General features: G+C 47.7%; 1 protein-coding gene and 1 long non-coding RNA gene across 2 annotated transcripts in view; one reads left to right on the top strand and one right to left on the bottom strand.

The window, feature by feature from the left end:
* Positions 1–766: 766 nt before the first annotated feature.
* LOC111849732 (uncharacterized) lies at positions 767–11,837 on the top strand. Its single transcript, XR_002839625.2, has 3 exons — positions 767–991; positions 5,461–5,589; positions 11,272–11,837. It is a non-coding gene; the product is annotated as an uncharacterized lncRNA (long non-coding RNA).
* The window catches only part of rheb (Ras homolog, mTORC1 binding), a 31,151-nt gene continuing 12,742 nt past the window's right edge, over positions 7,782–26,190 (bottom strand). Inside the window, exons 2-8 of the mRNA XM_023822842.2 lie at positions 24,006–24,077; positions 19,044–19,111; positions 18,510–18,592; positions 14,107–14,163; positions 13,968–14,015; positions 12,359–12,440; positions 7,782–8,346 (exon numbers count right to left, since the gene is read on the bottom strand). Coding sequence (XP_023678610.1) covers positions 8,254–8,346; positions 12,359–12,440; positions 13,968–14,015; positions 14,107–14,163; positions 18,510–18,592; positions 19,044–19,111; positions 24,006–24,077 — 503 coding nt within the window. The 3' untranslated portion in view covers positions 7,782–8,253. The remainder of the gene's footprint in view (positions 8,347–12,358; positions 12,441–13,967; positions 14,016–14,106; positions 14,164–18,509; positions 18,593–19,043; positions 19,112–24,005; positions 24,078–26,190) is intronic.

Below are 26,190 nucleotides of genomic sequence, written 5' to 3'. Positions count from 1 at the left end.
GGATAGGAAACAGTTAAGTAAAGATTTACAAAAAAAAAATCCTGCTTCCCTGCAGGGGGTGTAGGGATAGTATTTCAACTGAAAGCCATTAACGACTAACGGCATCCGCGACAGAAACTCACGCTCCGTCTCCGAAGGCCCGGACGGAGTTGACGCAGTGGCTGCTGAATCCGTGCCCCTGCATGAAAGGACAGTCCTCGCAGAGTTCCACACACTGCCTGGAGAAGCCAGCGCCCTCGAACAGCTCGATCCTGTGGCGCTCGTCGTGCTGGTGGAGACAGAGGGGGTCGGGTCCCTCACCGAGTGTCCCCTCACCGATACTAATTACGGAGCCACAGCTCATGAGTGCCAGATATTTCACACTCCAGATCATTTCTAAAATATGTTTTTTAACTGCAAATTGCATCTATAAACCGTATTGAGGTACCAGTAAACTATTTTGAAATATTTATTCGTAATCTTCAAATTTTCTTATTGGGTAACGAGTTACTCCAAAATACGTCTGAATCCTTAAGGCATTCGTGGGGTTTCGAAACGATGTTTTCCAAGCAGTCAAAACCACAAGCCTTCGTACTTATCACACTTAATGCCGCACATTTGAAATATTTTCCTTCACGGACATCTTATGAATTATGTAAGTTTAGTACCCCCCCACCACCACGCGCTCACAAATCAATACCACTTTGTCAAGCTTGAATCACAGCTTTTTTTTTTTTTTTTAAATCCCTCCCATGTGTTTGGCTGAAACGAAGTGAACCCCCTTGTGATGGCCAACAACAACATCAGTCTCGCACACGGTCCAGGACACGGAGCTCGACCCTCCTTGCCAAGCGTCTGTCCTAATTCAACCGCAAAGCAGTATCTGCGTAACGTCACGGAGGAGCGCTCAAACCTCGGCGATCGGACACAGCGCTGCCCCCGGCGCCCCGTGCTTTCAAGCACGCCTAAAGCCCCCAGGTATCCGCAACCTGAGCACCAGTGACCCAAGAAGGTACAGTTATTTTAATATGATGTTAGAAGATAAAATTCCTGTTCAGAGAATATAAACGAGGTACAGAGATAAATAGAGTGTTGCTTTCTATGCATTTGGGAGGTTGGGGTCTCCACTCGTTTAAGGGGGTCCAGGGGATTTTATTGGATGGTTTTGATTATGGGGAGGGGGGTGTAAAACCAACCCATAATTTACGCCCATGGTTTGTATCTGTGTTTGTGTCATTATGATGACCCCGTCTGAGAAGTCATATCTCCATCCATCTGCAGTCGTATCTCTCCGTCAACCCCCCGCCGCATGTTCCATGCAGGTCCTCACCATCCTCACAGGCTTACAGGAGCCCATGTGGTCGTTGTGCGCGTCCTAGCGTTGGAATTCGGGGTACTTTCCGCGCTCCAGGATGAACTGCTTCCCCCGGCAGTCGGGGTGGTCGTAGCAGATCCAGGCGTCGCTCTCCACGCGGATGCAGTTCACCCGGTTCATGAAGCCCCAGTCCGTGAAGTTATCGCACTCGCCGCACACCTCCAGCTTCTGCCCGGTGAAACACCTCCCCTCATGAAATACGATCTGGATAACGGCACACCAGCGACCGCGAACAGTTGGGGCAAAAAGAGAGGAAAACAAGATAAATCAATGTGTCTGGGCACGATTGCTGCTGTCTGAGAGACGCCCGGGTGCCAGAACGACAAATTTTATTTAAAAATCCTCTCCTTGCGCAACTTTAATTCAAACAGTCAAAAAGTGCTCAGTAATCTTTTCTAATTAAATTATGAAACCTCTGGAACGAATACCATTTTTAAAGAAAAAGACAGTTGAAATACTGCCTTGAAAAGATTGCCTGTCCTCTCGAGTAAGCCCTTATGTTACATTATAAGATTCACTCCACAACAAATTAATTTAGTTTTTTAGGATACAGTCTAGCTACACTAAGTCTGGGTAGATACTATGCTGGTCTTGGTATTATACATGTAACACACCGTCAGAAAAAGAGTACCAATTTGTACTTTTGAGGGTATAATTACTTGTCACTGGGGCTGTACTCCGAAGGGTCTGCCAATTGTACCATTACCATTGTACCCAGACCCTGTCCGGGGGCTGGGCTCCCCATACACTGTCACTCATCTACAGATGGACTGTATCACTGACTGTATCTGAGAAGCATGGAGAACCAGAGGAACGTAGGGAGAACGTACACGTTGATATGAGGGTGAGCTTGGAACTGGGATGTGAACCCCCCCACCTCCCCACCCACCTGATGCATATCCATCATGTCTGACTTGTGCTTAACAATCTGCATTTATTTAATTCAAACATATTAAAATGAGTAATAGCTATAGAAAGTGTCGTGTTTGGGACATGAAACAATCCCCCTTTGTAGTCTGTGTAAAGCAGATGTGCAGATCATCTCCATGGTATCTGTAAGTGGAGCAGTGAGCTTCCTGTCAGCTACCTCAGGCGGCCCCTCTGGGTTTGAGGGAATTATGGTTAACTGGGACACGCCGGCTGGCATCCTGTGCAGGATGTCCCCTGCCTCTTGCCCCGTGCTTCCCGGGATAAGCCCCAGGCTCACCGTGACCCTGTTCTGGAAGATGGATGGATTGATGGATTACAGGGGGGGGGGGGGGGCTGTGTCAGACCCCCAGGTACTTACCTTTCCAGAGTATTGCGGCATTTTCCACTGGATGCTGTGCAATGCAAGCAAGAATTCATAAAGTGTGACAAGCGAAAATTTTGAGATCCCGATATATAACATGAAAGTAGGGAGCAGGGGGTCCAGGGGGCAGGCTTTCCGGAGGGGGGGGGGGCTCTATAGGGGGCGGGCTTTCCAGGAGGCTATGATAACAAAAGGCCAACAATGAGGGTGTTACTGCTCAGAGAATATAAACGAGGTACAGAGATAAATAGAGTGTTGCTTTCTATGCATTTGGGAGGTTGGGGTCTCCACCCATTTAAGGGGGGTCCAGGGGATTCAAAAAGTATGACAAGCGAAAATTTTGAGACCCCGATATATAACATGAAAGTAGGGAGCAGGGGGTCCAGGGGGCAGGCTTTCCAGGGGGGGGCTCTGTAGGGGGTGGGCTTTCCAGGGAGCAGGCTCTCTAGGGGACGGGCTTTCCGGGGGGGGGGGGGGGGGGGGGGCCGGTGGCTTTGCAGGGGGTATGATAACAAAAGGCCAACAATGAGGGTGTTACAGATCCTGCTTAGCACACATTTTGCCTTGCGTTCAGCTTTGGGGACCGGGGATCCCCTCCCCCCACAAAGGATTTTGCTTGGATAGGGTTTTGTGGTGCCTGTTCGGCACATGTTACTGCCTCTCCTCTGGCTGCCCCCGTGATAGGTCAGGTGGAGTAAGGGAAGTGGAGGCCACAACCCCTCCCCATTCCCCCCCGACTGCCACCACCCAGGCCTGTGTCAACAATGACTTGACATCCAGGGCTGGCCGGGCCTATAGGTGACATAATATTTCACAATTTTTCTTGTGAAATACGCTAAGCTAGCCAGTTAGCAGCCAGATACCATGCGTTACTGAAATGATTTTAACGTAAATGAACTGGCAAAATTTATTTTCTGTTGCTCTGGGAGTATGTTAAGACCCCCCTGTCTTAACATAATCTCACCTAGGCAACCAGAGCACCCAGAGCCAGCCTTGCACACCCCCATCCCATGACAGGGAGCAGTCCTGAACAAAAATGGAACAGTGTGGGGAAAAGAACATTTATGGTGTGGCACTGGCTTTGATACAATTATGCATGTGAAAGCACCTTCCCTCTTGCCCCCCCAGCTCTTGGACTCATGAGTGGAGCTTCAGGACAGCTGGTGGATAACTGTTCACAGGTATAAACGGGTTCTGCCGCTGGAATCAAAATCGTGGCGAGCGAACTCGAACGATGTCCTGGATGCTGCAGTACTGCGGGCTGCCAGAGTGGGGCGCTGTCTGGACATCTGGGATCGTTTGCACCCCGGCGCCCGCTGTCGTTGGCCTACCTTCCACAATCACGCTGGGATGTCTGGCGTGTGAAAACCGACAGCGCCCAGTAAGGGCACACGCAAGCAAAAAATGACGTCGTGAATTAAACGGCCCAGATATTCCGAGTCCCAGCTCACCGAAGTCAGCAACTCTTTGGAGAGGCACAGTCGATAACAGAGATCTACGCCGACGAGGTTCACTGATCGATAACATAAACCCATTAGTGTGGTCAGTCTGAACCCTGCCCACAGCACTGAGAAACACAATCGGCTCCGTTAGCATCGCTGACCACTGCTGCATCAGTCTCCCAACCTTTCTCATTAGGCCCCGTCTTGCGAAAGCTCTGACAACGCCGGCAGTGTGCCTAGTGTGTCTAAGATCACTCACGGGTCACTGAAATACCGAGAAGCGTTTTTAATTTTTTTTATTCTGGAATAACACGGGCAGATCGACTTTCAGGAATACTTTGGAACCATCAGAGACTGTACTGTACTCCTGGCTCACTCATCACTATTGTATTACAAAATAAAATATGTGCAATAAGTGCTTAATCAGTACTGTAATATTTCCAGTGTGGATTTACTTGCTGCGTTCGCCTGCACTGGATGACGCTTGCTGTGTGTGCGTGTGTGTGTGTGTGAAGAGACTGATCTGCGGGAGTCTGGTCCCAAGCTACAGTTGCATAACACTCTGCCCAGAATCCCCGCAAGGAAGCTCTCTAGCTGTAAAATTTTATTTGCAACCGCCACAGTCTTCATTTCTTGAGCAAAGATTGCAATAGAGTGCAATTATGAAACATTAACATTATTTTCAGGACATACGTTTCTGAAATCTCATTGCATAACTTGCAATGTCTGCTAAAGAGATGAAGCATCTCACATATAACTGGCATCCTGTGTGTCTAATCCCTACCTTCTCCCCTCACTACCTAATATATGTTCCCCCTCCCACTGCCCCATGACTCAGTCCTACATAAACAGTTTTGAGATGGATGGATGTACATTTCACGAATACTAGTGTAACCCTTGGGGATTGATTCAGGAATATACGGTGTGAAAGTGTGTGGTTTGGCTGAGCCTCTGCGCTCTGCCAGATAGCAGAAACACAGCGACACTGCTGTCGGGACGGTTCTTTTCACAGGGGGTGTAAATGGTTTATGGGACAAGTACACCTTATCAAACACAGCCTGTTTGCCCTGCACGGGGGTCTGCCTGCAAATATGGCTGTTTGTCCAGAGAGGGAGGTTGTTATACATTAAATTGCATCCAAGCCGTATATATCTGTACATTCACCATAAAAAAGGTTTAAAGGTTTTTTTAATTTTTTTTTTATTTCGGGTTTTCATGGGCAGTATTTCCGGCTTGCCTGGGGGGGGGGGGGATTGCTTTGTGGGCCCAGTATTAGGGTTGTGAAACCTTGTGTGTTGCTACAATGTTACACCCCCGCTGAGAGAGGCTGGGAGTGGACATGTTTTGAAAGATAAACCTTCCATTTTATACAGTACTTTTATTGGAGGGCGGTTTCCCCGGGGAACGGAAGGATGAACAGGGCGGTCGTACAAAGAGAGGAGGCGGAGGGGAATTGTAGTGAGCGAAATCGAGGGTTACAGCAGTGTGTCCTATGGGAAGAGGTAAGGTCCAAATAACCGCCTTACTTTTCTGTCTTCACTGACCAGCAGGATGGAAATGTCAGAAAACCTGCAGCGTTTTTCTTAAGGAGACTGTACTTGTTAATGAACTCTGCTTGGCAAAATTCCTACTAAGAGCATAACGACCTAGATGTTAAAAACCTCCCCGAGATTCATGAAGATTTCATTTTTTTCATCTCCTGGCCCCTATCCTCTGCCGGCTGTTATAGAATTCAGCTTCAGAAGAACCACTTGTCCTGCTTTTGGTCACTAACACCCCCCAGTATGTTTGCCATTATTTCTTCGTTGCCTGCCCCCCATCCATCTTTTAACCATTATGCACTCATTCTTCCCCCTCTCTAGTTTTGCTCATGTTGCTTCCCTCCTTGAATTTTTTTCCCACTTAATTGTCTCCTTAAATCCATAGGCTGAATTTAAACACCCCCTTATACCACATTATTGTTCTGTTCCAATTTAACCAGACTTTTAATCAAGGGCATAGATTCGGACATGGATGCTAGGACCCAAGACACATGCTGGTAACAGGGTGACGGGTTTTTGGTGCCTTCTGGTTAGTGGACGTTCAGCTATGTAGGCGATGGAATAGTTCATAAAATTTTTCAGTGTGCAAATGAGATTATTGTCCTCATGTTCTGGTTTCCACCCTGGTTTTGCTGCTGGTCCTAAGGTACGGTGACTTTACTGGTCACACCCAGATATTCTGCATAGCCAAATATGAAAAATTAAGACAAGGACTACTGCAGAACCGTCTAAACCACGTGACTCATGCAGAAAGGTGGCCGCCGTTAATTGCAGCAAGCAGGGGAAATATGAGCAGAAATGGTCTCTGGAATGCAAACATGCTCTGTACATCTGTTTTCCGTACTAATCATCCAGTTCAAGGTGACGGTGTGGCTGACTGGTACCCCGGGTCACTTGGGGCATAAGCCTGAATGGGATGCCAGTCCATCACAGGGCACACATGCCCAAGTCAATTTAGTGATGCCAGTTACCTTAACAACATGAGGAAACTGGAATATCTGGGGAAGCATGGGGAGAACACGCAAACTCCACACACACGGAGGCAGGATAGGAACCCACAGCACCCTTTAAAAATCCAGTCCAAGATTTTGCTTCAACCAAGCTGCTGAGTACTCTGTGTCTGTGACTCTTTATGCTCAAATGGTTGGTTGAAACTAAATCTTGGACTGGATTTTTACTTTCTGGACCTGAAATTTCCACCTCTGCACCTCAGACAGCCTCAGTGACTTTAATGAGTTTTAAAGAATCGGAGGACATTTAGCCATGGTTAAATCACATCGGTTCTTCCCACCACGATTTAACAATTATATTCTGCGTAAGCGCCTTATTGCATCAGCCAAAACCCATTCTGACCAAATGAATTAATGACTGATTAATAAGACGTAAATGACTGCCATTGATAAATATTGCTGTCCAAAGTATGCTTTTGTAAAAATGCCCCTTGCCCCAGGATGCAGACGAAACAGATCAAGGGAGCTGTAAAAGCTTCTAGCTGGACTTTACAGGGCTGTAAGGGCCGATACGCACCCAATGTCGTTAGGCGGTGTCACAGCTGATTAATTTCCACATGGTGACTCTTAAATACCACAGTCTTCGTGTTCCTGCACATGAAAGCTTATTCAATACTTTTGTTGGACATCGGTTTCATTTTAATCACTCCTGAGCTCTGAGCTTTACTGACCGAGCAGCACTGGTTACAGAAAAAATGCCCGAGTAGACCTGAGATCACCCATTTCTTTGAATTGTCATTTCATGCATGAATTATAGGTTAATTCTTTCTCACGTGAACGTCTGGATCAATAAATTATACCTCACCTCCCCACCTCGAGATAGTATATTGAGGTTTGTGAGCTTTCCACTGGCCAACCCAGGATCTGAAGAAGACTCCCATAATGTCCCACAATGAAGCTAAGCGGAATTGGAAGTCTGGTCAGATGGCACAGCACAGCCACAGAGCAGACCAATCAAAAAGGAGGTCAAAGGTTAAACCTTACCACAGAAGTCACGGAGCTCCACGTTTAAGTGACTCTTCTGTCCATTTCCAATTTGTTTTACGCAGAGGCGCAGAACCCCCATGCCCCCGCAGACCTCATCGCTGCATTAAAAAAACGGCACTATAGTTCTGAACAAAAATGACACACCAGCCCCGCCACTGACTTAAATAATAGTGTAACAATATGCTCCTTTTAATGATTACAATCAAAAAAGTGTGGAACAACATTTCACTACACAAATTAATGCTGGCTACTTTTTGGCCATAATTATCTTTAAGAAATACAATATACAAATTCAATGGGAAGGGAAACAAAGGAAAAAGGCTTTAAAACGAAAATAAAGCAGGTGTGAATGGGGGGGCATACAGGAGCTGAGGGGGTCGGGGTGCTATGGGATGTAGTTGAGGCTATCCAGTGGTGAGAGTGACAAATAATCCTCCATTTTCAAATATCTCTTTGTCCCACTTAGGAAGAAAAGGAAAAGAAAAAACACACAAAATACCAAAAAAAGGGGAAAAAGAAACAAACGGATAAAAGAAAAGCCAAGTTTATATGGAGGAAAACAGGCAGTTAGCCTTCAAGTAGAGGGATATCCCAGTGTCCAGTGCGGTGGCGGGCGGGCGAGGGGGGACTACATGAGTGAGCACGACGTCCTCCCCTGCGGCGCGCCTCCATCCATCTTCTCCGCCTCCAGGATTATCCTCTTGAACACTTCCACGGCAGTCTGGGGTGGGGTGGGGTGGGGCACAGGGAGTGTGAGGTGGTTAGTGGCTGCCCATGTTAGAAGCCTTTCGTGCTAATGGTCAGCGGCTGCCCGTGCTAGTGGCCGCCCATGTTAGCAGCCTCTCGTGTTAGCGGACAGCGGCTGCCCATGCTAGAGGCCACCCATGTTAGCAGCAGCCTGTGTTAGTGGTTAGCGGCTGCCCGTGCTAGTGGCCGCCCATGTTAGCAGCAGCCTGTGTTAGCGATTAGCGGCTGCCCATGCTAGTGGCCGCCCTATGTTAACAGCCGCCTGTGTTAGCGGTTAGCGGCTGCCCATGCTAGAGGCCACCCATGTTAGCAGCCTCTCGTGTTAGCGGACAGCGGCTGCCCGTGCTAGCAGTTAACCCCCAAGGGCTCAGGTTCCTCACACTGCAACACAGCTCATCGTCACCTAATGATGGCTCACCTCCTTTGCCTGATATAGCACTCTGCCTCTACACAGCGTCAATTTACATGCAGCTAAAGTACTCGAGGCATACAACAGGCAGGCATCCATTGGCCATTGAGTGGAAAGGGTCTGCCTCCTACAGGAGACTCAGAGAACTGCAGTCTCAGCCCCAGTTCTGATGCTCACGCTGAACTAGCTTGAAGGACAGAGACTTCCTTTGTCCTCCACCTAGTGATGACTAACAGAGATTAAATTCTTTCGAGGTCCTAAAGTAAGAAAGGAAGTAATTATGGTCCAAAAAAGCACATATTTCATACTAATGTAAACATATACCTGACATATATTATAAATTAATTGGTACTGGCTGATATGTTATCATTTAATTCCTGTTATTTTAAGTTCATAATATGTGGTGAGACTTTTACATTTTAATTTGTAAATAACACCATGACCCTTTAGGGGATGAGAGCTGTGGAAGATGAATAGATGGATGAATGAGATTTTTTATTTATACACTGACTGTATACCATACAGCATGACCCCCCTCCACCCCCCCACCACTGCAATGGGCCTGAGTTGAGATCCCATCCCCTTCATATAAGGAAGAACTGTTTTCTTTGGGCCGGCAGCTTGAGTCCTAGGCCCCGACCCCCCCCCCCCCCCCCCGTGTGTCAACAGCACTAAAAGACAGGCAACATGCTGTCTAGGGTTGCCTGTTAACCATAAAGGGAGTTTATGGAACTTAATCATTTCACGGAAGCACAGCGTCCTGTAAGATCGCCCCCTATGTGTGTCTGTGGGAGTTGCGTTCACGCTCCATATTACTACTGGCTCTTGAAAGTCATTTGGCACTTCTTTGGACGTCTGAGCAAAGCATGGGGTGACCGCAGAGCTCTTAGAGCAGCGGAGGCAGCCCAGAGTCATTACGGCCCATAACGCTCACCGGGGCTCCTCGGCGGACTGAAGCATGCAGTGGCATAAACGGGATGATAGGGAGGCTTGGGGAAGCAGGATTTTCACTTTCCGTTTGCTGTAGTTCTAGGTACCCATTGTGACCCCCTTATAAAATCCAGTCTCAGCATGGAAACTCAGCAAGAATGCATTAAACCATTCACCTGAGAGACCCTTAATGCCAAGAGGACCTCAAGCATATCAAGAACCATATCCTTACACTCTCACCAGGTAGTTTTTCATTTTTATACCAGTATTTGAGATGTAACCCCAAGCTTATCAAGTCCGTCAAACTGTTTTTGCTCTGTCAGGCTGCACCCAGATCCACTGCAAAAATCGGTGATCCCTTCTCCGTCTTTTGTGCCTCAAACCAAGGCCATCTGTGAATGTTTGGGTGCGTACCCACACGAGCAGCTAAAAATGGCAGTTATTTATCATTTTTTTTACTTTTACACCATAAGATTACTCAGTGGTACAGCAACTAATCACTAAGAAGGCTGGTTATTTTTCTTTAATAACATCGCTATATCATCGTCAAGGCTTAGCTCTGGGTTCCACATTACGATGGGAACACAAATAATTCCAGGTGGTCCCTCCTGGTCCGGCCTTGCCCTTGCTTGGCCTGACAGCTAATGAATAGACTCGAGTCTCGCCATATGCGACACGGGCTAATGATGAATCGGTTCCACATCCATGTTAAGTAATGTCAAAAAAATCGATTCTCAGATACTAAAATTTAGTATCGAGTTCCATGTCAATTAGCACTGGTATCGTTAAATGCCAATTTTGCATCTGCCGGTTCACAGACATCACTAGCAGACTACAACAATTTTCAACAGGCAGCGGGCAGCCCCTCCCCCGACAACAGCTACCTGGAGGACCAATTGTTTTACATGAGAGACACACTTAAAATATGGCAGTGGGCGAAAGCAGCACCAAGCTTGATAGAGAATGTAAAAAGCAAGAGCACGGTCTGGAAATATTTCACATATGAACCAGATGAACAGGGAAAACCAAAAGATATGGACAAGCCCATTTGCAAGAAGTGCTTCACAGTTGTCGCAACCAAAATGAGCAGCACGGCAAATTTAACAAAGCATTTGAAAGACCGTCATTCCGAATTATACGCATTTCCAGAGGTGAGTAAAGTGCCACTGTCAAGCAATACTGTTGAAGTAAGTTAACTATAAGAATGGCTGTGTCTTCGCTTCTCTCTCCGCATTTTACAATCATCTAATTGCACAACGCGCATATATTTCTCTCTGCTACGCCATGCGAAGCAAGGAGTGCTGTTTTTAGTTTGGCTCAAAACATTAAAATACATTTCTTTCTTGTATTCGTTCATTTAATTAATCAATTTATTTATTCATTCATTTATATATTTATATAAATATACATAACTATATATATATATATATATATATATATATGAGAATATATTCTTTCACTTATTCGTTCATTTATTTATTTATTGTTGGCCATGGTGCCAAACCTATAAAACTCAGTTGTTCCTATCTGACAATCATTATGTATGTCTTATACTCCCAGGCTGAGACTGAGAGAAGGGGACCAGCAGCCAGACCTAAGCAGCCACAAACACAACCCACCCTACCAGCACTGTTTGAACAACAGTGGGAATACAGTGGCAAATCACCAGAGGCACAAAAGCTCAACAGGGCTGTTGCCGAGTAAATTTTTTTATGGACCAGATCTCTGTCTACACTGTTGAAAAACCTGGCTTTCAACATATGTTACACCCCCTGAACCCACAGTATGTTCTCCCCTCCACAAGCCACTTCATGTACACAGAAATTCCACAACTGTACACCACCACCAAGCAAACGATCCTAGCACAACTTGGGTCAGAAACCTACTTTGCAGCACAACAGATCTCTGGACCAGCAGAGCCGCATCTTCATTCATGGCAGTTACACTTCAGTTGTTTTTTTTAAGCCCATCCTCAGAAGAAAACTGTATATTTGCACAAGCTAATACAGCTTTAAGATATTTTATTTATTTTACAATGTTAATGGCTATTTTCTATTTATTAGGTTTATTTTTTCCATTGTATTGTTATTCTTTTGGTGGTGTTTGGTGGTGCTGACTTTATTAAAAAAAAAAAGTTCCTGTGTTTGTTTTTTCTCCGCCTGTAGTATCGATAATAGGACTGAGTATCAAGCATCATCCTTAGTATCGGTATCGAGTTTGAAATTTCAGTATCATGATAAGCCTAATGTTAAGTCTTCTCTCCAAGTTCCATCTTCTCTGGTTTCCAACTGTTGTCCGTTCCAGCCCTAACAGCATGTTTCACCTCTGAAATCTACTCTAATAAAACTCGCTGTTCATTAGGTGACACCAGATCAACAGCACCATGGAACAGGGGACTATCAATAGTGTTAAAACCAGGGGCAGGGCTACAGAAAAGCTGATTTCAGGGCTTCTAAAAGCCGATTGGCCCATGGAGAGCCCACTGCCCTGCCACTCAACGATTCAAAATATATCATTGGCTAATAAGGGTGGCTCCTCTGTATGAACTATGGCCCCTCTTATGCCCGCCCCCCCCCACACTCTAAAAATTCCCCTGTAAGTAGCAACTGGATTTCAAGGCATTTGATTGCTGGCGGTTCGCTGGTACCTGGTTCTCCTTAGCGGATGACTCCATGAAGGCGGCGTTCCAAGATTCGGCAAGTGCCTTCCCTTCTTCACAGCTGATTACGCTGAAAGACAGAGGCGGCAGGAAACAAGCACACGTGTGTTTCCAAGTACAGGACAGGAGAGCGACCCATCTGCCAGAATCCAGGATGTATTTACAGGTTAAAGGTCAAAATACAGGGACAACTGGTCCAGTCTTTTACACACTGTTACGCTAGGCTCACAAAAAGAGGTGTCAGTCTAATGGTGCTTTTCCACTGCCACCAAGAACAGAGTCGACATCTGATTGGTTGGTCCAGCCTCCTCTAGTTGCTTGAGCCCACCTCCTCTACAATCTGATTAGTTCTGCTCTGAGAACATTTTTGTGTAAGTAAAACTCCCACAAGCAAAGGCTTAGAGTGGATTCAAACTTCAACCAGACTAGAGTAAGAGATCCACCCCTTGGACGTGAGGTGCAAACCAGGACTCAACAACCTGATCTTCAAAACCAACAATCTAGCTGCCTTTATTAAATTACCTGCTTCCTGCACTGTAAATTAAGCCATGTTTTAGTAAAGTGCAAAAAAAGGAAAAACATCTTTAAGGATGTCCTATTAGCAGCCAGGGACAAGATCAGCACACAGCTGTGATCCTCAGTGCGGGGGTGATGCAGGCACTGTGTTTCTGCAAAGTCTCTTGTCATCAGGAGAGACGAAGTCTCCATCTCACTAAACGAGCTGTTAAATTTCAGGCTTGGATGTCCCATCCGGCAGAACCAGAAATACTGCCATTGAAGAATCACTGGCATTAAAACAGAGGGAGGCCAAGAGAACAATGACAATTTGCACAACAATTAGAATCTCTGTGCAAACTTGCCTTAATTCATATCAATGTGCCCAGCACATGGAGATGAAACCAAAAGGTGACGAGAAAGAAGATCTGAAGAAGGGGCACGGCTGAAACACCTCCAAGGGTGGCCCATCGAACTGGACATCATGCTCTCGTTTAAGGCTGCCTCAAAGTGACTCCTCCCAGAGTGAGCTTGTGGACCAGTTCTGCACCATTGACGTCTTCTTTATAAACGCATTCGGGGTCCTCTGGGTGCCCACGTCCCATCAGGATGGAGCCCCTCCCCCAGAGGGGCTGTAACTCATGGACTCCAGACTGTGGGACTCTGGGAGTTCAAACGGAATCTGGGGCACGTGGGATCAGGTCGGCTACCCGCTTCCCGTGATCGGCAGCAAGACGCAAGGCTTCTTCCAGCACCCCAGATCATCTCAATAATAAATTATCCAGAACAAAATTCACGCAGGCCGTGCCACCAAGAGATGCTTTTTCAGGCATTTGCTGGGACAGCTGCTCATTTATCACATGCTCTGCACCGAGCCTCGCATTAACTTCTCTTCAGTACCACTGCAAAAAGACCAGAAACTCAACGGGCTGGATTCTGCAGACAACCTGGTCCTTCTGATGTGTTTATCTCACAGGAACAGGCACATTTGCCCCATTCAGATACACCCAGTCTCCAATTGGCACTGGGATCGAGTTCCGCCAAACCTGATCGTCACAACAGGCTTCACAGAGAGCTTCTCGCGGCCGTGTGGGGTACCTACCGTTCCATGTGCAGGTCCTTCTTATTTCCGACCAGCATAATGGGCACTCTGCAGGAATAAAACACAGTGCCAGTTATCGGGCATCCTCCCACATCGCCTAAACAGAAAACAAGAAGAAAACCAGGTGATAAATACTTACTGGACCTTCCCCACCATATCCAACAACTTTTCGTGGATGACTTTTACTACCTCGAAGCTACGGGAAGAAGAAGGAGCAAAGAGATTATTAGTTTGGCAGGCGAGCAGCACTGAGGAGGAACCGTACTTTTGGTGCGACGACAAAGAGTTATTAAATCCGAACGCCGGCCAGCGTTCCCCAGAAGCTGCCAGCAGAGCAGGCCCATGGAGATGTTATCGGAATCATTGGTACAAACCGGCGTTCAGGACTCATAAATCAGCACTGCTGCACTCTCAGCAAGACCAGCACCTCTGTCTGACAGCGCCCTGCCCCCCCGAACCAGACAGTTGGTCAGCGTCCAAAAATCACCCACAATGCAATCTGTGGCCCTCTTGGGTTGACCTCTAACTGCTACACCTGCTGCTTGGACTTTATACCTCCCATTCCCCATTTAAGACACCATGACGTGTAGACACACTTCAGGCCCAGTAGGTGGCGCCCAAGGTCATCGGGAACGAGTGGTTCCGGACGGCCCCCTTCACTAGGTCCACAGTGTTCCTGAGCTCACGCCATCACACATACCGCCTGGCGTATCCTCCCACGGCAACAGAAGACCCCCCCGACCCTCTGTGTCTGTGCCGCACTGGGGTGGGGGGATGGGGGGGGGCACGGGGCCGGAGCAGCTCCTGGCAGATGACATGCACAGATGGAACAGAGACAGGGAGGAGGCCTCTTTACAAAGAGCCACCTTAACGTTAAGTTTTCTTTAAATAGCCGTAGTCTTTTTCTAGGCCATGAGAGCCCATAACACAGCCTGTACCAAGCACCATGTAAAGCGTGAGGGCGCTCAGGGCGGTTGCCATGCGATGGGGCGATGCTGTCTGTACTGCAGACATACATAAATCTGCTCCAGCTGAACTCAGGTCAGACCCACAGAGCCCCAATTAATAACAAGGAAACAGGGGAGTTATTGGGAGAGAAGACATTTAAGTGGCAGATAATCGCCTGTTATTTTCACTCTTAATATAAAAACCTTTATCCATTTAACAACTGTGATATTTTATGGGGCCTGTACACAGAATTTAGTCCTTCTGATGATACACAACACAAGTCTGTAAATTTAACAGCCAGAAGTAAAGATAACAGGCAGTGAGGATGTTTCTAAATCTAACATGGTACGAGTACCTGTACACGACTGTCCTCCCAAACACAGATTTGGCTGCTGATTATTCATGACAAATCTCCCAACCCTCCCGTTTACCCTAAATGTGTCCTGGTTCTGTCGCTGACATTGAAGCACACCTGTTTTACCATGCCCGTGTCAGCCAGAATCCATCTGACGTCTGACGTGTGTGTGTGTGTGTGTGTGTGATGACCCTGTGAGTGTAAACCCTAAAAGCTACGCGTGTGAGCTGATTTTCCTTAAATCTGTCCAGTTAATTAAGGACGCTTGGTTGGGTTTTATTAATACTCATATAACTGTCTAAAAGTCAGCAGCTCGGGGATCTTTAAAACTGTCTTAGCGGAATTTTCATCCTAATAAAGTCTGATGCAAGGGCGTCACTAGAGATTCATGAAAAAGGGGGGCTAAGCCTTTACTGGGGGGGCTGATTTTAATGAAAATTAATGAGAACACACTATTTAAACTAATTAGTGTATATTTATTTGGGGGGGGGCACTAAAGCCCCCCTAAAACAGCCCTAGAAACCCCTAGCTTGATATATGTTAGGTAAACTTTTATTTTGTTAATTCTGTTGATAAATTTTTGCTTTACAATGAAGCCATTGATATCAAAAGAAATGCTTTTGTAATGGAGAAAAAGGCTTTAATTGTAGTAAATTCAATTCAATTCATTTCAATTTTATTTATATAGCGCATTATCACAACATTACATTGTCTCAATGCGCTTTACATTTCTGCCTCGTAAGGACCCCCCATTGAGTAAGCCAAAGGCAATTCTAATTCTGAACAATTAAAATGACATTAATTAAAAGTAATTACATTAATTAATGTCTTTTTTTAATGAGTATAAAACATCACTCGCCTGTTTGTGACTTCACGTGGAATATCCTCTCCGAAAATCTGAAATGTCAAGCCACTGAATTGGGCCCAGTTAAGAATCTGGACTGAACCATAAGAAGCACAGGCGGGGGAGCCCAGGCCGGGGTCAGAGAAAGGTAGAACCATTGTGTCATGTGCGTTAAGGTATCAGGAGCACGGAGGTGTTTCGTGGCCCACCTGCCCTTTTTGGAGAGTGGCCCTGCCACCTGGCTCCACAGACAGCTTCCGGATATGCCTTCAGGAGACCCAGCCCCGCCCCCCCAGATTATCACCATTCTTAGGAACGTGACTCGTAGCAGAAGGGTTATCAGCGTGAAGCTGGGGGCTGTAATAACCATCAAAAGTGAGATCATCACTGAGAGGGTCTCACACACCCCCCCCCCCCCGAAGATACATAACGCTAATGTATATCACAGGGCATCGCTCTCTACCGCATCATTCTGCATGCGGTCGCAGCATAGACCACGACAAACACTAAGCGTAATTCTGCTTCACCTGAAAATACACAAATAATGACACAAACCGCAATGAAGAGCAAAGGATCACTCTTTTGTGGTTTTGCTTATTTAATTACAAGGAATCCCTATTTCAGAGAGTTTGTTCATCACTTTATCAGTTATGATTGCGGTTTAATATGCGGTCTAACAGGCCAGTACAGAGCGGTAACGGCCAGTACTGGGTGCCACAGGCGGAAAAGGCCATTAAAGGTCAGCACAGGGTGGCACATGCCAGCACAGGGCAGCCACAACCCGACACTGGCACCTCTTCCATACACGAAAACAAAGAAACAGAGTGTGTCAGACGCCTCACGTCAGCGTCTGACCAGGAGGCTCTGCTGCACTATTCGGCCGGTATCGATTTGTCAGCCCCCACAAAATTACCTTCACGCATACCTGAGTTACAGGGAGACACGGACCCCGGGAGGGTTTCTGATGCCTGGAAACCAGCCACAGAGATTTCAGCAAAGGCCACATTCAGGTCTATGTGTATCTCTGCCAGCTGTTGGTGGGTCTCGGGGATAGGGGCAGGGGCAGGGGCAGGGATGACAGGGATGACAGGTGTGACAGGTAAACGGGCACTGCTGAGGGACCCGAGCTGACAAATCGCGACCGACGACCGCGGACCGCCCTGGAGGAACGTGAACAGACTGTGACCCTCTCCTCACTGACCTGAATCCAGGACACGCATGGCTTCCTGTTCAACGTCGTCTGAGAGAGAAAATAACAGGCGGTTTTCGAAGTGTAATGCAAAGGAACGTAAAGAGAAGCCAGCGGACGCCTCGACTTTGGAGGGAAACACTCTGCGTGAGAATAAGTCAGGTTTCAGTTCAGCGATGCGATCCTTTAAAATTTAACCCACAAAATCTGCTTCGTCAAACTAGCATTTTCATAAATATTAAAATGAAAACACATGAATGTGGAATAACCAATGGCGTGCATGCTGACCCATGACCCACAGGGATCACACACAGATCGGCTAAAAGACGCCCCCCGCTCACCAAGTCTGAGAACGTAGAAGATTCCCACACCCTTCACCTCTGTCTCCAGCAATCCCACTCGCCACTGCACCATGGGTCAAACTTTCCCTGGAGGTTCCCTTCCCTCTCTCCCTCCCAAAAATCACAAACCCCTAACAGCCCCCGCCCCCCCCCCCCCCACCACTCCTCTGGCATCCTGGTGGGAAGATGTTAAATCGGGAGACTTCAGATGGTCTGTGCTACCACAACAACCGCAAGAGGGATTCATGGGAAATGAAGCCTGACGGGGAGTTTATATCAGTGCACTCTTCACTCATTCTCACATCGCCATCAATCAGGTAGGGGTCCTTTTGCCCACCCCAATGTGCCCCAGTAAAATTGTCCTTCTGCCCAGCAGACTCCAGAGAACCTGGCTTCTCACGTATTCTGAGGCTTGATTACTCCCAGACTGGAATGGCGGCATCTGCCCCCCCGATAAACACCCTAACAGGCTCTGTAAGGACCAGCCCTCGCACGGAAATCATTATGATTCACGCTCAGCTGTTTCATGCCAACACCAAACCGCCAGATTATTTGCCAGCCATGAAAAAAGAAAAAAAAAAAAAAAAAACATAACAAGCAGTCTGTTATCCAATCGCATTTGCCCCCTTAATTGTTATTTTATAGCCTAGCTCAGAATGCCAGATTGCATTGTGGATGTGGGCGCTCCCCCGGGATTCTGCTGGTGGCGCTATCTGTTGTACTAGCTGTCCCGCCTCCACCCCTGTTCTTCGTCGGTTTCCGCGGTGACGGACCACTCGTCACCGGACGTGTTCCCACTCGTTTAACGCACGGAGTAAAAGAGCGTGAATGGGAAAAAAAAAAAAGGATGAGAAAGGCTGCTTACCTTTTATTAGATGTGACAGAATACACCAGAATGTAGCCGTTGATGTCTATGGAGTACGTCTGCGGGAAAATCGAGTACTCATCCTAAAAAAGAACAACGGACAGATGGCTCAACGGAAGACAAGGCTGCAAACAAAAAAGCCAGTCATGAAAAACTGTTGGCAAACCAGAACTGACTACAGATTCATAGCAGTTACACTGGTATCACACGGTCATTTTAAGGGGTTTAAATTTAAAAGGTGTGGAAAAAAATTCTTAAAATTATCTGAATTATTTACATGGAGCGTGTGCACACACAAAGGAATGCAGGTCTTACATCACCCATGGGGAGGGAGACGTATCACTGGACAAGCCACATCTTTCTCAAAGCGGGAGGGCAGATCGCCATGACGACAGCAGCCCTGTTCTGCCTTTTAATTAGACGCTTTCAGAGAATGACCCCGGTGCCCTTCCCGACCGGGCAGCAGTGTGCAGCACTACATCTCCCAGAATGCACTGCAGGTCATTACAGGGTATGCCCAGCTCTCCATCTTACCTGTCCAGCTGTGTCTACCAACTGTAGGTGGTATTCCTGTCCATTTACTGTGATCATTTTCGTAAACGCTGCAGAGAGAGGGAAAGGGAGTTGTTGGGATGGCACAGCTGCTATCTAGGTCGGCCTTTCCAGACCAGTCTTTCTTGGAGTGTCACTAATTCACACGGAATGTCACATCTAACATGCATGACTTCATACTGTCATATATTTATGAGCCCAGATTTTATAAAATGATTCTCAAAGTGAGCCTAGAAAACATCACATCTTTAATAAAGTTAATGTTATTTCTACTGAATTTTGCAGTATTAAACATAACAAAGCACAGGAACAAAATGAAAACTTTTCAGTCAATCCCTGGTGTGGGTTAGCATGACTCACAGCGACACAGGGACACAGCAGCAATTACTCTGCAATCAGACATTACCAATCACCCCCAAGCAGGAATGCAAATCAACATTACTGATCCTCTCAGAGCAAGAATGGGCATCACCACCTCCAGAATCAGGCATTATCAATCATCCTAGAGCAGAAATGGACATCATGACCTCCACAATCAGACATTACTGATCATCCCTGAGTAGGAATGGGCATCCCCCCTTCACAATCAGACATTACCAATCACTCCAAGAATGAGAATGGTCGTGGCCATTTCTGCAATCAAACATCACCACTCACCTTTCCATAAGCGGTAACGGGCAATGTCACCTCCTTAAACAAGTATTACTAATCAACTCTCCTGGAATCCTTAATGAGAGCTAACATCCTGCCTCACAGTAATCCAGGGCATGAGCGCACATACACACACAAATATACAATAGACTCTCTTGGACTGAACCTTCATTCTGATTTATTTGTGTCTTTCTCCCAGCAATGGCACTCTGCATGTTATTCAGAGAAGCACGTGGCTATAATCCCCCCACATTGTGAGGAGGCGGCACGCCGGCACCCCCTGGCCTCAGCGGGTGTGTCCCGGACCGCCTCGACTCACCTGCGATCCCACTGGAAGCCTAAGGTGTCTGTTTTAGGCTGCGAAAGAACCGGCCGTAAATCCAGCATCGAGCCACATGACACTGATCAGACACAGAGTTGGGAGTAGAAGAAAATGTGCCTGGGCCAGCCAGCCTGAGGAGTGCAGGAAGGGGAGCTGCCAACATGGAGCCTTTAATTGGACATGGGGGATTAATTGGGTTCAGAGGCACCTCGTTAAATCAGGCCAGTCAAAGAGAAACTGAACTATAAGGCTGGTGTTTACAGTCGTAGAGGCAAAAGCACAGTAAATAATCAGGGCTATGTACACAAATACACATATATATGTACAGCTTTCAGCATCTGGCTTTGCCACTTCACATCCCAAGGTGGACCCTAACGGACTGCCGGAGCCTGCGGAATTACCACCTGGCTGGCAGGGGCGCCCCCTGCTGGGCGTTTTGTACCTTGATACGCCTGGTTCCCATGCCTACGGAAGCTGGATTAATGAGATCCCAGCCTGGGGCTCAGATCTGCAGCCCAGAACGGAGACGGTATCTGGGGTGATGCTTACTGGCTCCCATGTCTCGCTGCCAGTCCCGGGGAAGGCAGGGCTGGCGCTTGGTGACAGGCTGCCAGCTGCGCACCCTCCCCCCACTGTGCCCCCCCACAGAGCCTGTGCATGCTGGAACAGCTCACCTCAGGCGACCTTGCTGCCGTGGGGTGAAATCGCACAGCAGTGACATGGCAGGTAGGGATTGGCTAGCGGGGTACGGTGACGAGCGGGCCATGGGGAGTGTGTGTGTGGGGGGGGGGTTGCCGGATCAGGTTAGTAATGCTGACGCCTCTGTGGGCTCCAGTAGCCTGCCGCCGCCGCTGCTATTTATAGCCTCGGGAACGAGCACGCTGCAGTGAGGGGGGGGGGGGGGCAGGTGTGTGCCTCTGTGTGGCAGAGGCTGTTCTTCCTGCACCTGAATCCCGACACATGCCCAGCCTCTCCACCCCCCAATTGCATGCCACACTTTCTATGCGCGGGGCCACCACACCCAAACTCCGGTCCACAAGGGTCCTTGGGGTGAGCGCTCCCTAGTTAGGTCTCATGCTCACCGCACCGAGCAAACGGATCAATGCACGGAGCTCCCTGATGGGCCACGATCATGTGACACCACGGGGTACACGCCGCCCCCTCTGTAGTTCTTACAGCATTACACAGCCCCCCCAGGCTGATTCTACCCAGTAGTAGCGTCATCTACACGCTGCATATTAAACATTAATCATTCGCCGGCAGCCGACTGGAGCTTAAAATAACCAGGGAACAGAAGGGCTGACGAGCGGCAGCGAGCCCCACCCACTACCGGGCCCCGCCCAATTTGAGTCCCACCCACTATTGCTGGGCTGCTGCCTGTGCTTCCACACAGAAGCCCACCTCAAAGCACAGGGACAGCGGGCCAGACTGTGTAGTCACTGCATAGTGTGTTCATGAAGACGCGTCCACTACCTTTTTGGAATTTCTAGAGTGTAAGCTGGCAGATCCAGAATATTCTGCATGCACCAGTAGCCAGAGGAAACTGGATGACAAATGACCAGCACGCACTAGACAGTCGTGGTGGTCTCTCAGCAAGCCCCACGCAAGCTCAGATCGACGCCGGCCTCTTTTTTTATATTCTTAATTAAGTCAGCTTCTCCCGAAATGCCTGGGGAACCTGAGAGCACCTGAAGGTCCGGCATTCTGCTTTAAATGGGGCTCCGGGGGCAGAGGCCCGGCGATCTGCCAGCCAATCATGCAGAGTGTCCCGGCGGCCATCGCGTTTTGATTTGCCGGGGGGGGGAGGCAATTAAAACAGGGTTTACACGCACCATGGCGGCACATCACAGCCAGCTCTGCTTCAGTCCTGGGGAGTCGGGTTTCACTGTCGATGGAGTAATGCAATGTGCAGGGGACAGGATTACACTGGGTGGTCACGACTCGCTCCGGCAACTCCCCCCCCCCACCCCAACACTCAGATCACCGCGACTCCTCCCCCCACCTCCCTCCCTCGCACCATTTTAGTTCCCATCAAATGCGGCGGCACATTAAACACGGCTGGGGCATCACACCCAGGTAGTGCGTTTCCCAGCTAAATGCCACCGTTTCGTTAATCTCTGTATCACAGGAGACACTCTTCAGGAGTCTCCACAGCAACACAAATGGGTGCAAAACGACCCAGGCTGTGCTGAGATTCGGGGGGCAGGAGAACGCCGGCACTTCAGGCCTTGATGAAAAAGCCAGTGAGCGCAGCCTCACAGTAAATCTGAAAGCTGGGTGTTTTTTATGTTAATCTTTCTGGGATAATTTGTAGGCCAGATCATGCTACCGCCTTCCTGCAATGACGATTTGAGGGAGTTGCTGGTTTTTTTTTAACACAGTCCTGTTTCAACGCTGTAGGTTTGTGTCAGCTGGGAGCTGAACCCGGTGTCTATACAGCGCCTGAGAGCCCATGAGGGTCTGCATCCAGCGAAAGGGCCGCCGCGCTCATTTCTCCCACAGCTGTTATTCTGGCAGACCACGAGGTTTATACACCACCGCTTTTATTACCGACCATCTTCATCACCGTTGTTCTGGATGTCATATAACCCCACATTAGCACTTTTGAGTAACTACCTATCCATTAATAATCACTGCATATTACCATAATAAATGCCTTAATGTTTATGATGATTTACGGTGGCATTTAGCTGGTCGGTTAATTTGCATTCGCTTCAAAATTAGGTTAATTCCTGATTCTTCTGTGACGGCACCACCCCCCCAGGCAGTGTCCATTTCATGGCCCCTATTCACCCCGGGTGGGCTTTCTGAACCGACTGCTGCTTCCGTTGCCCCCTGAAGGTTGGAGGCTGACAGAGCCCTGCCATGTCATGGCGGTTCTTAATGCATCAGTGGGCCCCCAGCTTTCCACGGGCCCCGCCTTCCTGCGGACGCTTCCCCAGCCAGATGACGCTGGCCATGCTGATTGGTTGCCGTGTGACATGTGACCATGCACACATAGCACAGAGCATGTCTGCTACTAGTACTTGCAGAATTATTTTCAGAATGGTTGCAAATTTTTTACCACATGCTTTTATTGAAATGTCCATAAGTGAATGTATCAAAGCCCACCAGTGGTTGTTATTAGGCCACTGAAAACACTCCGAACATGCGATTTGGGGGCTGCCCCCCCTCCAGCAGGGGAGGCAGGACTGACATGGTCAGAGTTTAGCACAATCAGGAGGACTTTTCACAAAAGGACCTACCATCCCGACTGCTCTGTTCTGCAGTGCCACGCTATTGCCACCTTCCACCCTGCACCTCACCCCTAACCGCAGAGAACGAAGGCAGCAGCATGCTAATGAAAGCTGCCCCGCAGCTGCATCCCACACCACTGGCCTGTGTCACTGCATCCCACAGCAGCTGGCCTGCGTCACTGCATCCCACAGCAGCTGGCCTGCGTCACTGCATCCCACAGCAGCTGGCCTGCGTCACTGCATCCCACACCGGCACCACTGCTGTGCCCCACACAAGCAAACTTCCATCACAGCTGCACACCAAAGCATTCGCTGCGCCTCTGTGACTCACACACTTCCCGCATCGCCGAATTCTGCACCAGCCCATTCCTCGCACTGCTGCATCCCACACGAATGCATTTCCTGCACCACTATCACACTCCTTACACTTACACATTCCAGCCCATATACCTGTATTGGGACAAAACACAGATTCTTCAAACCTTCAGTGTTTCTATAGCAGTGTTTCCGAACCCGGTCCTCAGGGACCCAGAGACAGTCCATGGTTTTGCTCCCTCCCAGATCCCTGCCCAACAGTCCACATCCATACCGAGAGCTGGGAGGTAGCAAAAACGTGGACCGGAATGGGAAACACTATTCTATAGCATCAGTAATGATATCACCATACAAATGGACCCCAGACTGCACAAACACATCAGCATCAGTTGCTATGCTCAGGCATGTCAGGACACTTACTGTTTTCTATGGTTGGGTCATATGAGTCCACAAACTGGCCCTCCACAAACTGAATTGTCAACGAGGACTTCCCTGTAAAAAAAGAGAGGGAGAAATGTGACATCACTGGTATCACATAGGACGAACAGATACACAAATACTGGCAAACTGATAATGAGACCTGACTCCGGGGAAGCAGAAGATTGGGCAGAAGAGCAGGATGTCAATGCCTACAGAGAAAGGAATTCTCTGGAATTATCAGGAACTCTGTATGAATGGCTCCTGATCAAACCAAAATAATAGATCAAAACAGTCTTATTTGAGAAACACACATGACATTTTACATTGCTATAACTTTATTAAATGAATGGTTTAAACAATCAAGGTCACTGATTGTAAAAGTATATGAACCTCTAAGACAATGCAGGTCATTGGGGGCAGGTTTTCCAGGGCGTGAGTGTGACCTGCCCTTGCAATGTAACCTGCTGTTCACTACAGATTTCTGCCATGTGATCGGATGAAGAGAGATTTCACAGGACCACATAGGATGAGGTGTTGAAGGTCGAGTGGAAAGAGCCGTAACAGGATTCCTAAAGACTTGGACCTGTTTCAGTCCACAGTCATGGAAGAAATTCAGCGCTGTTGCTTCTCTCCCTTGGAGTGGGCATCCCACAAAGATCAAATCGCAGAATCCATAAACGCGTGACAAAGAACCCGGGGGTGACAACCGAGGATCTGGAGGCATGATAACATCTATATACCAGTCTACCTTAAGGAAAAACTGTGAACAAGCATGGTATTCATGGGAGATTACCAGACAGGGAAAAAACAGTGCTATGTTTGAAGAGAACAAAACTTTGCATACCAGCACCAAAACCTCATCCCAACTATGAAGTAAACTGGAGAGAGTATAATGGTATGGACTGCTTTGCTGCCTCAGGGTCTGGTCGGGTTTCAATCACTAAAGGACCAATGAATTCCAAGTTGCATCAGGAAGTCCTACAGCAGAATGTCAGGACAAATATCAGTTATCTGAAACTCAAAAGAAGTTGGGTCATGAGAATGATCCAAATCACAGAAGTAAAATCTACAAGTGAGCGCCACAAACAGAAGACATTTCATATTTTAGATTTGCCAAGTTGTAATCCTAACTTTAGTGCCATTGAAATGTGACAGCATGTTCTGAAGTAGGCTGCTCCCGCAAGATATCCCAAAAATACAACCGTGATGAAATTTAACAAAAACATGGAATGGCTGAGGTGCCCCTGAGGAGAGGTTTGGGAACCAAAGTGGTGTTCATCTAGCCATCCAGCAAGATATCAGTAACTTTTTGGAGAACAGAAGAAATTCCTGTTAATTTTTATTCGGCTATTCTTAATGTGCATATGTTCTAAAGTTAAATTGTGTTTCTTGTTCTGAGCAAATGTACACTTACTGCCAAGATAAATAGCTTTAAACATTTCCATTGACTGCCTAAGACTTTTGCACAGTACTCTATGCAAAAAGTTATAATTGCTTGGCAATGACCCCCTCCCCCTGTCTGAGATGCTATGCAACTGTGGAAGTTTTTGGGAAGAGCAACACTCCAGGGTATTGCATCTGAACAGCATCGGGGGTCTTTGAAAAGAGGTTAGTATGGAGCGGGTACATTTCAGCCCAATCAGGGGTCTTTGAGAAGAGGTTAGTACAGGGTAGGTATATTGCAGCCCTACTGGGGGTCTTTGAGAAGAGGTTAGTATGGGCCATTCTGGAATGCATTCATCAATTCCAATCCAAATCAGGATATGGAACTAGAGTTGGACTTTAAATCTCCCTGAAATTCACATTCAATTCCAATTCTGCTCCCCATAGTTTTTTTTCCAGTCCGAACTCCAGATCCATTTCCTGATTTGGTGATGCATGAATGAATGAATGAATGAATGCATTCCGGAATGGCCCCAACCCTGGTATGGGGCGGGTGTATTTCAGCACTATTGGGGGTCTTTGAGAAGAGGTTAGTACAGGGTGGGTGTATTTCAGCCCCATCAGGGGTCTTTGAGAAGAGGTTGATATGTTGCAGTTTTATTTCATCCTCATCGGGGGTCTTTGACAAAAAGTTAGTATGGCGCAGGTGTATTTGAGCAGCATCAGGGGTCTTTAGGAAGAGGTTAGTACAGGGTGGCCATATCTGAGCAGTATCGGGGGTGTTTGAGAAGAGGTTAGTACA

This window comes from Paramormyrops kingsleyae, chromosome 4 (genome assembly GCF_048594095.1).
Source record: "Paramormyrops kingsleyae isolate MSU_618 chromosome 4, PKINGS_0.4, whole genome shotgun sequence".
NCBI lineage: Eukaryota > Metazoa > Chordata > Actinopteri > Osteoglossiformes > Mormyridae > Paramormyrops > Paramormyrops kingsleyae.
Note: the sequence above shows the minus strand (reverse complement) of the source record. Positions and strands in the feature narration are given on the sequence as shown.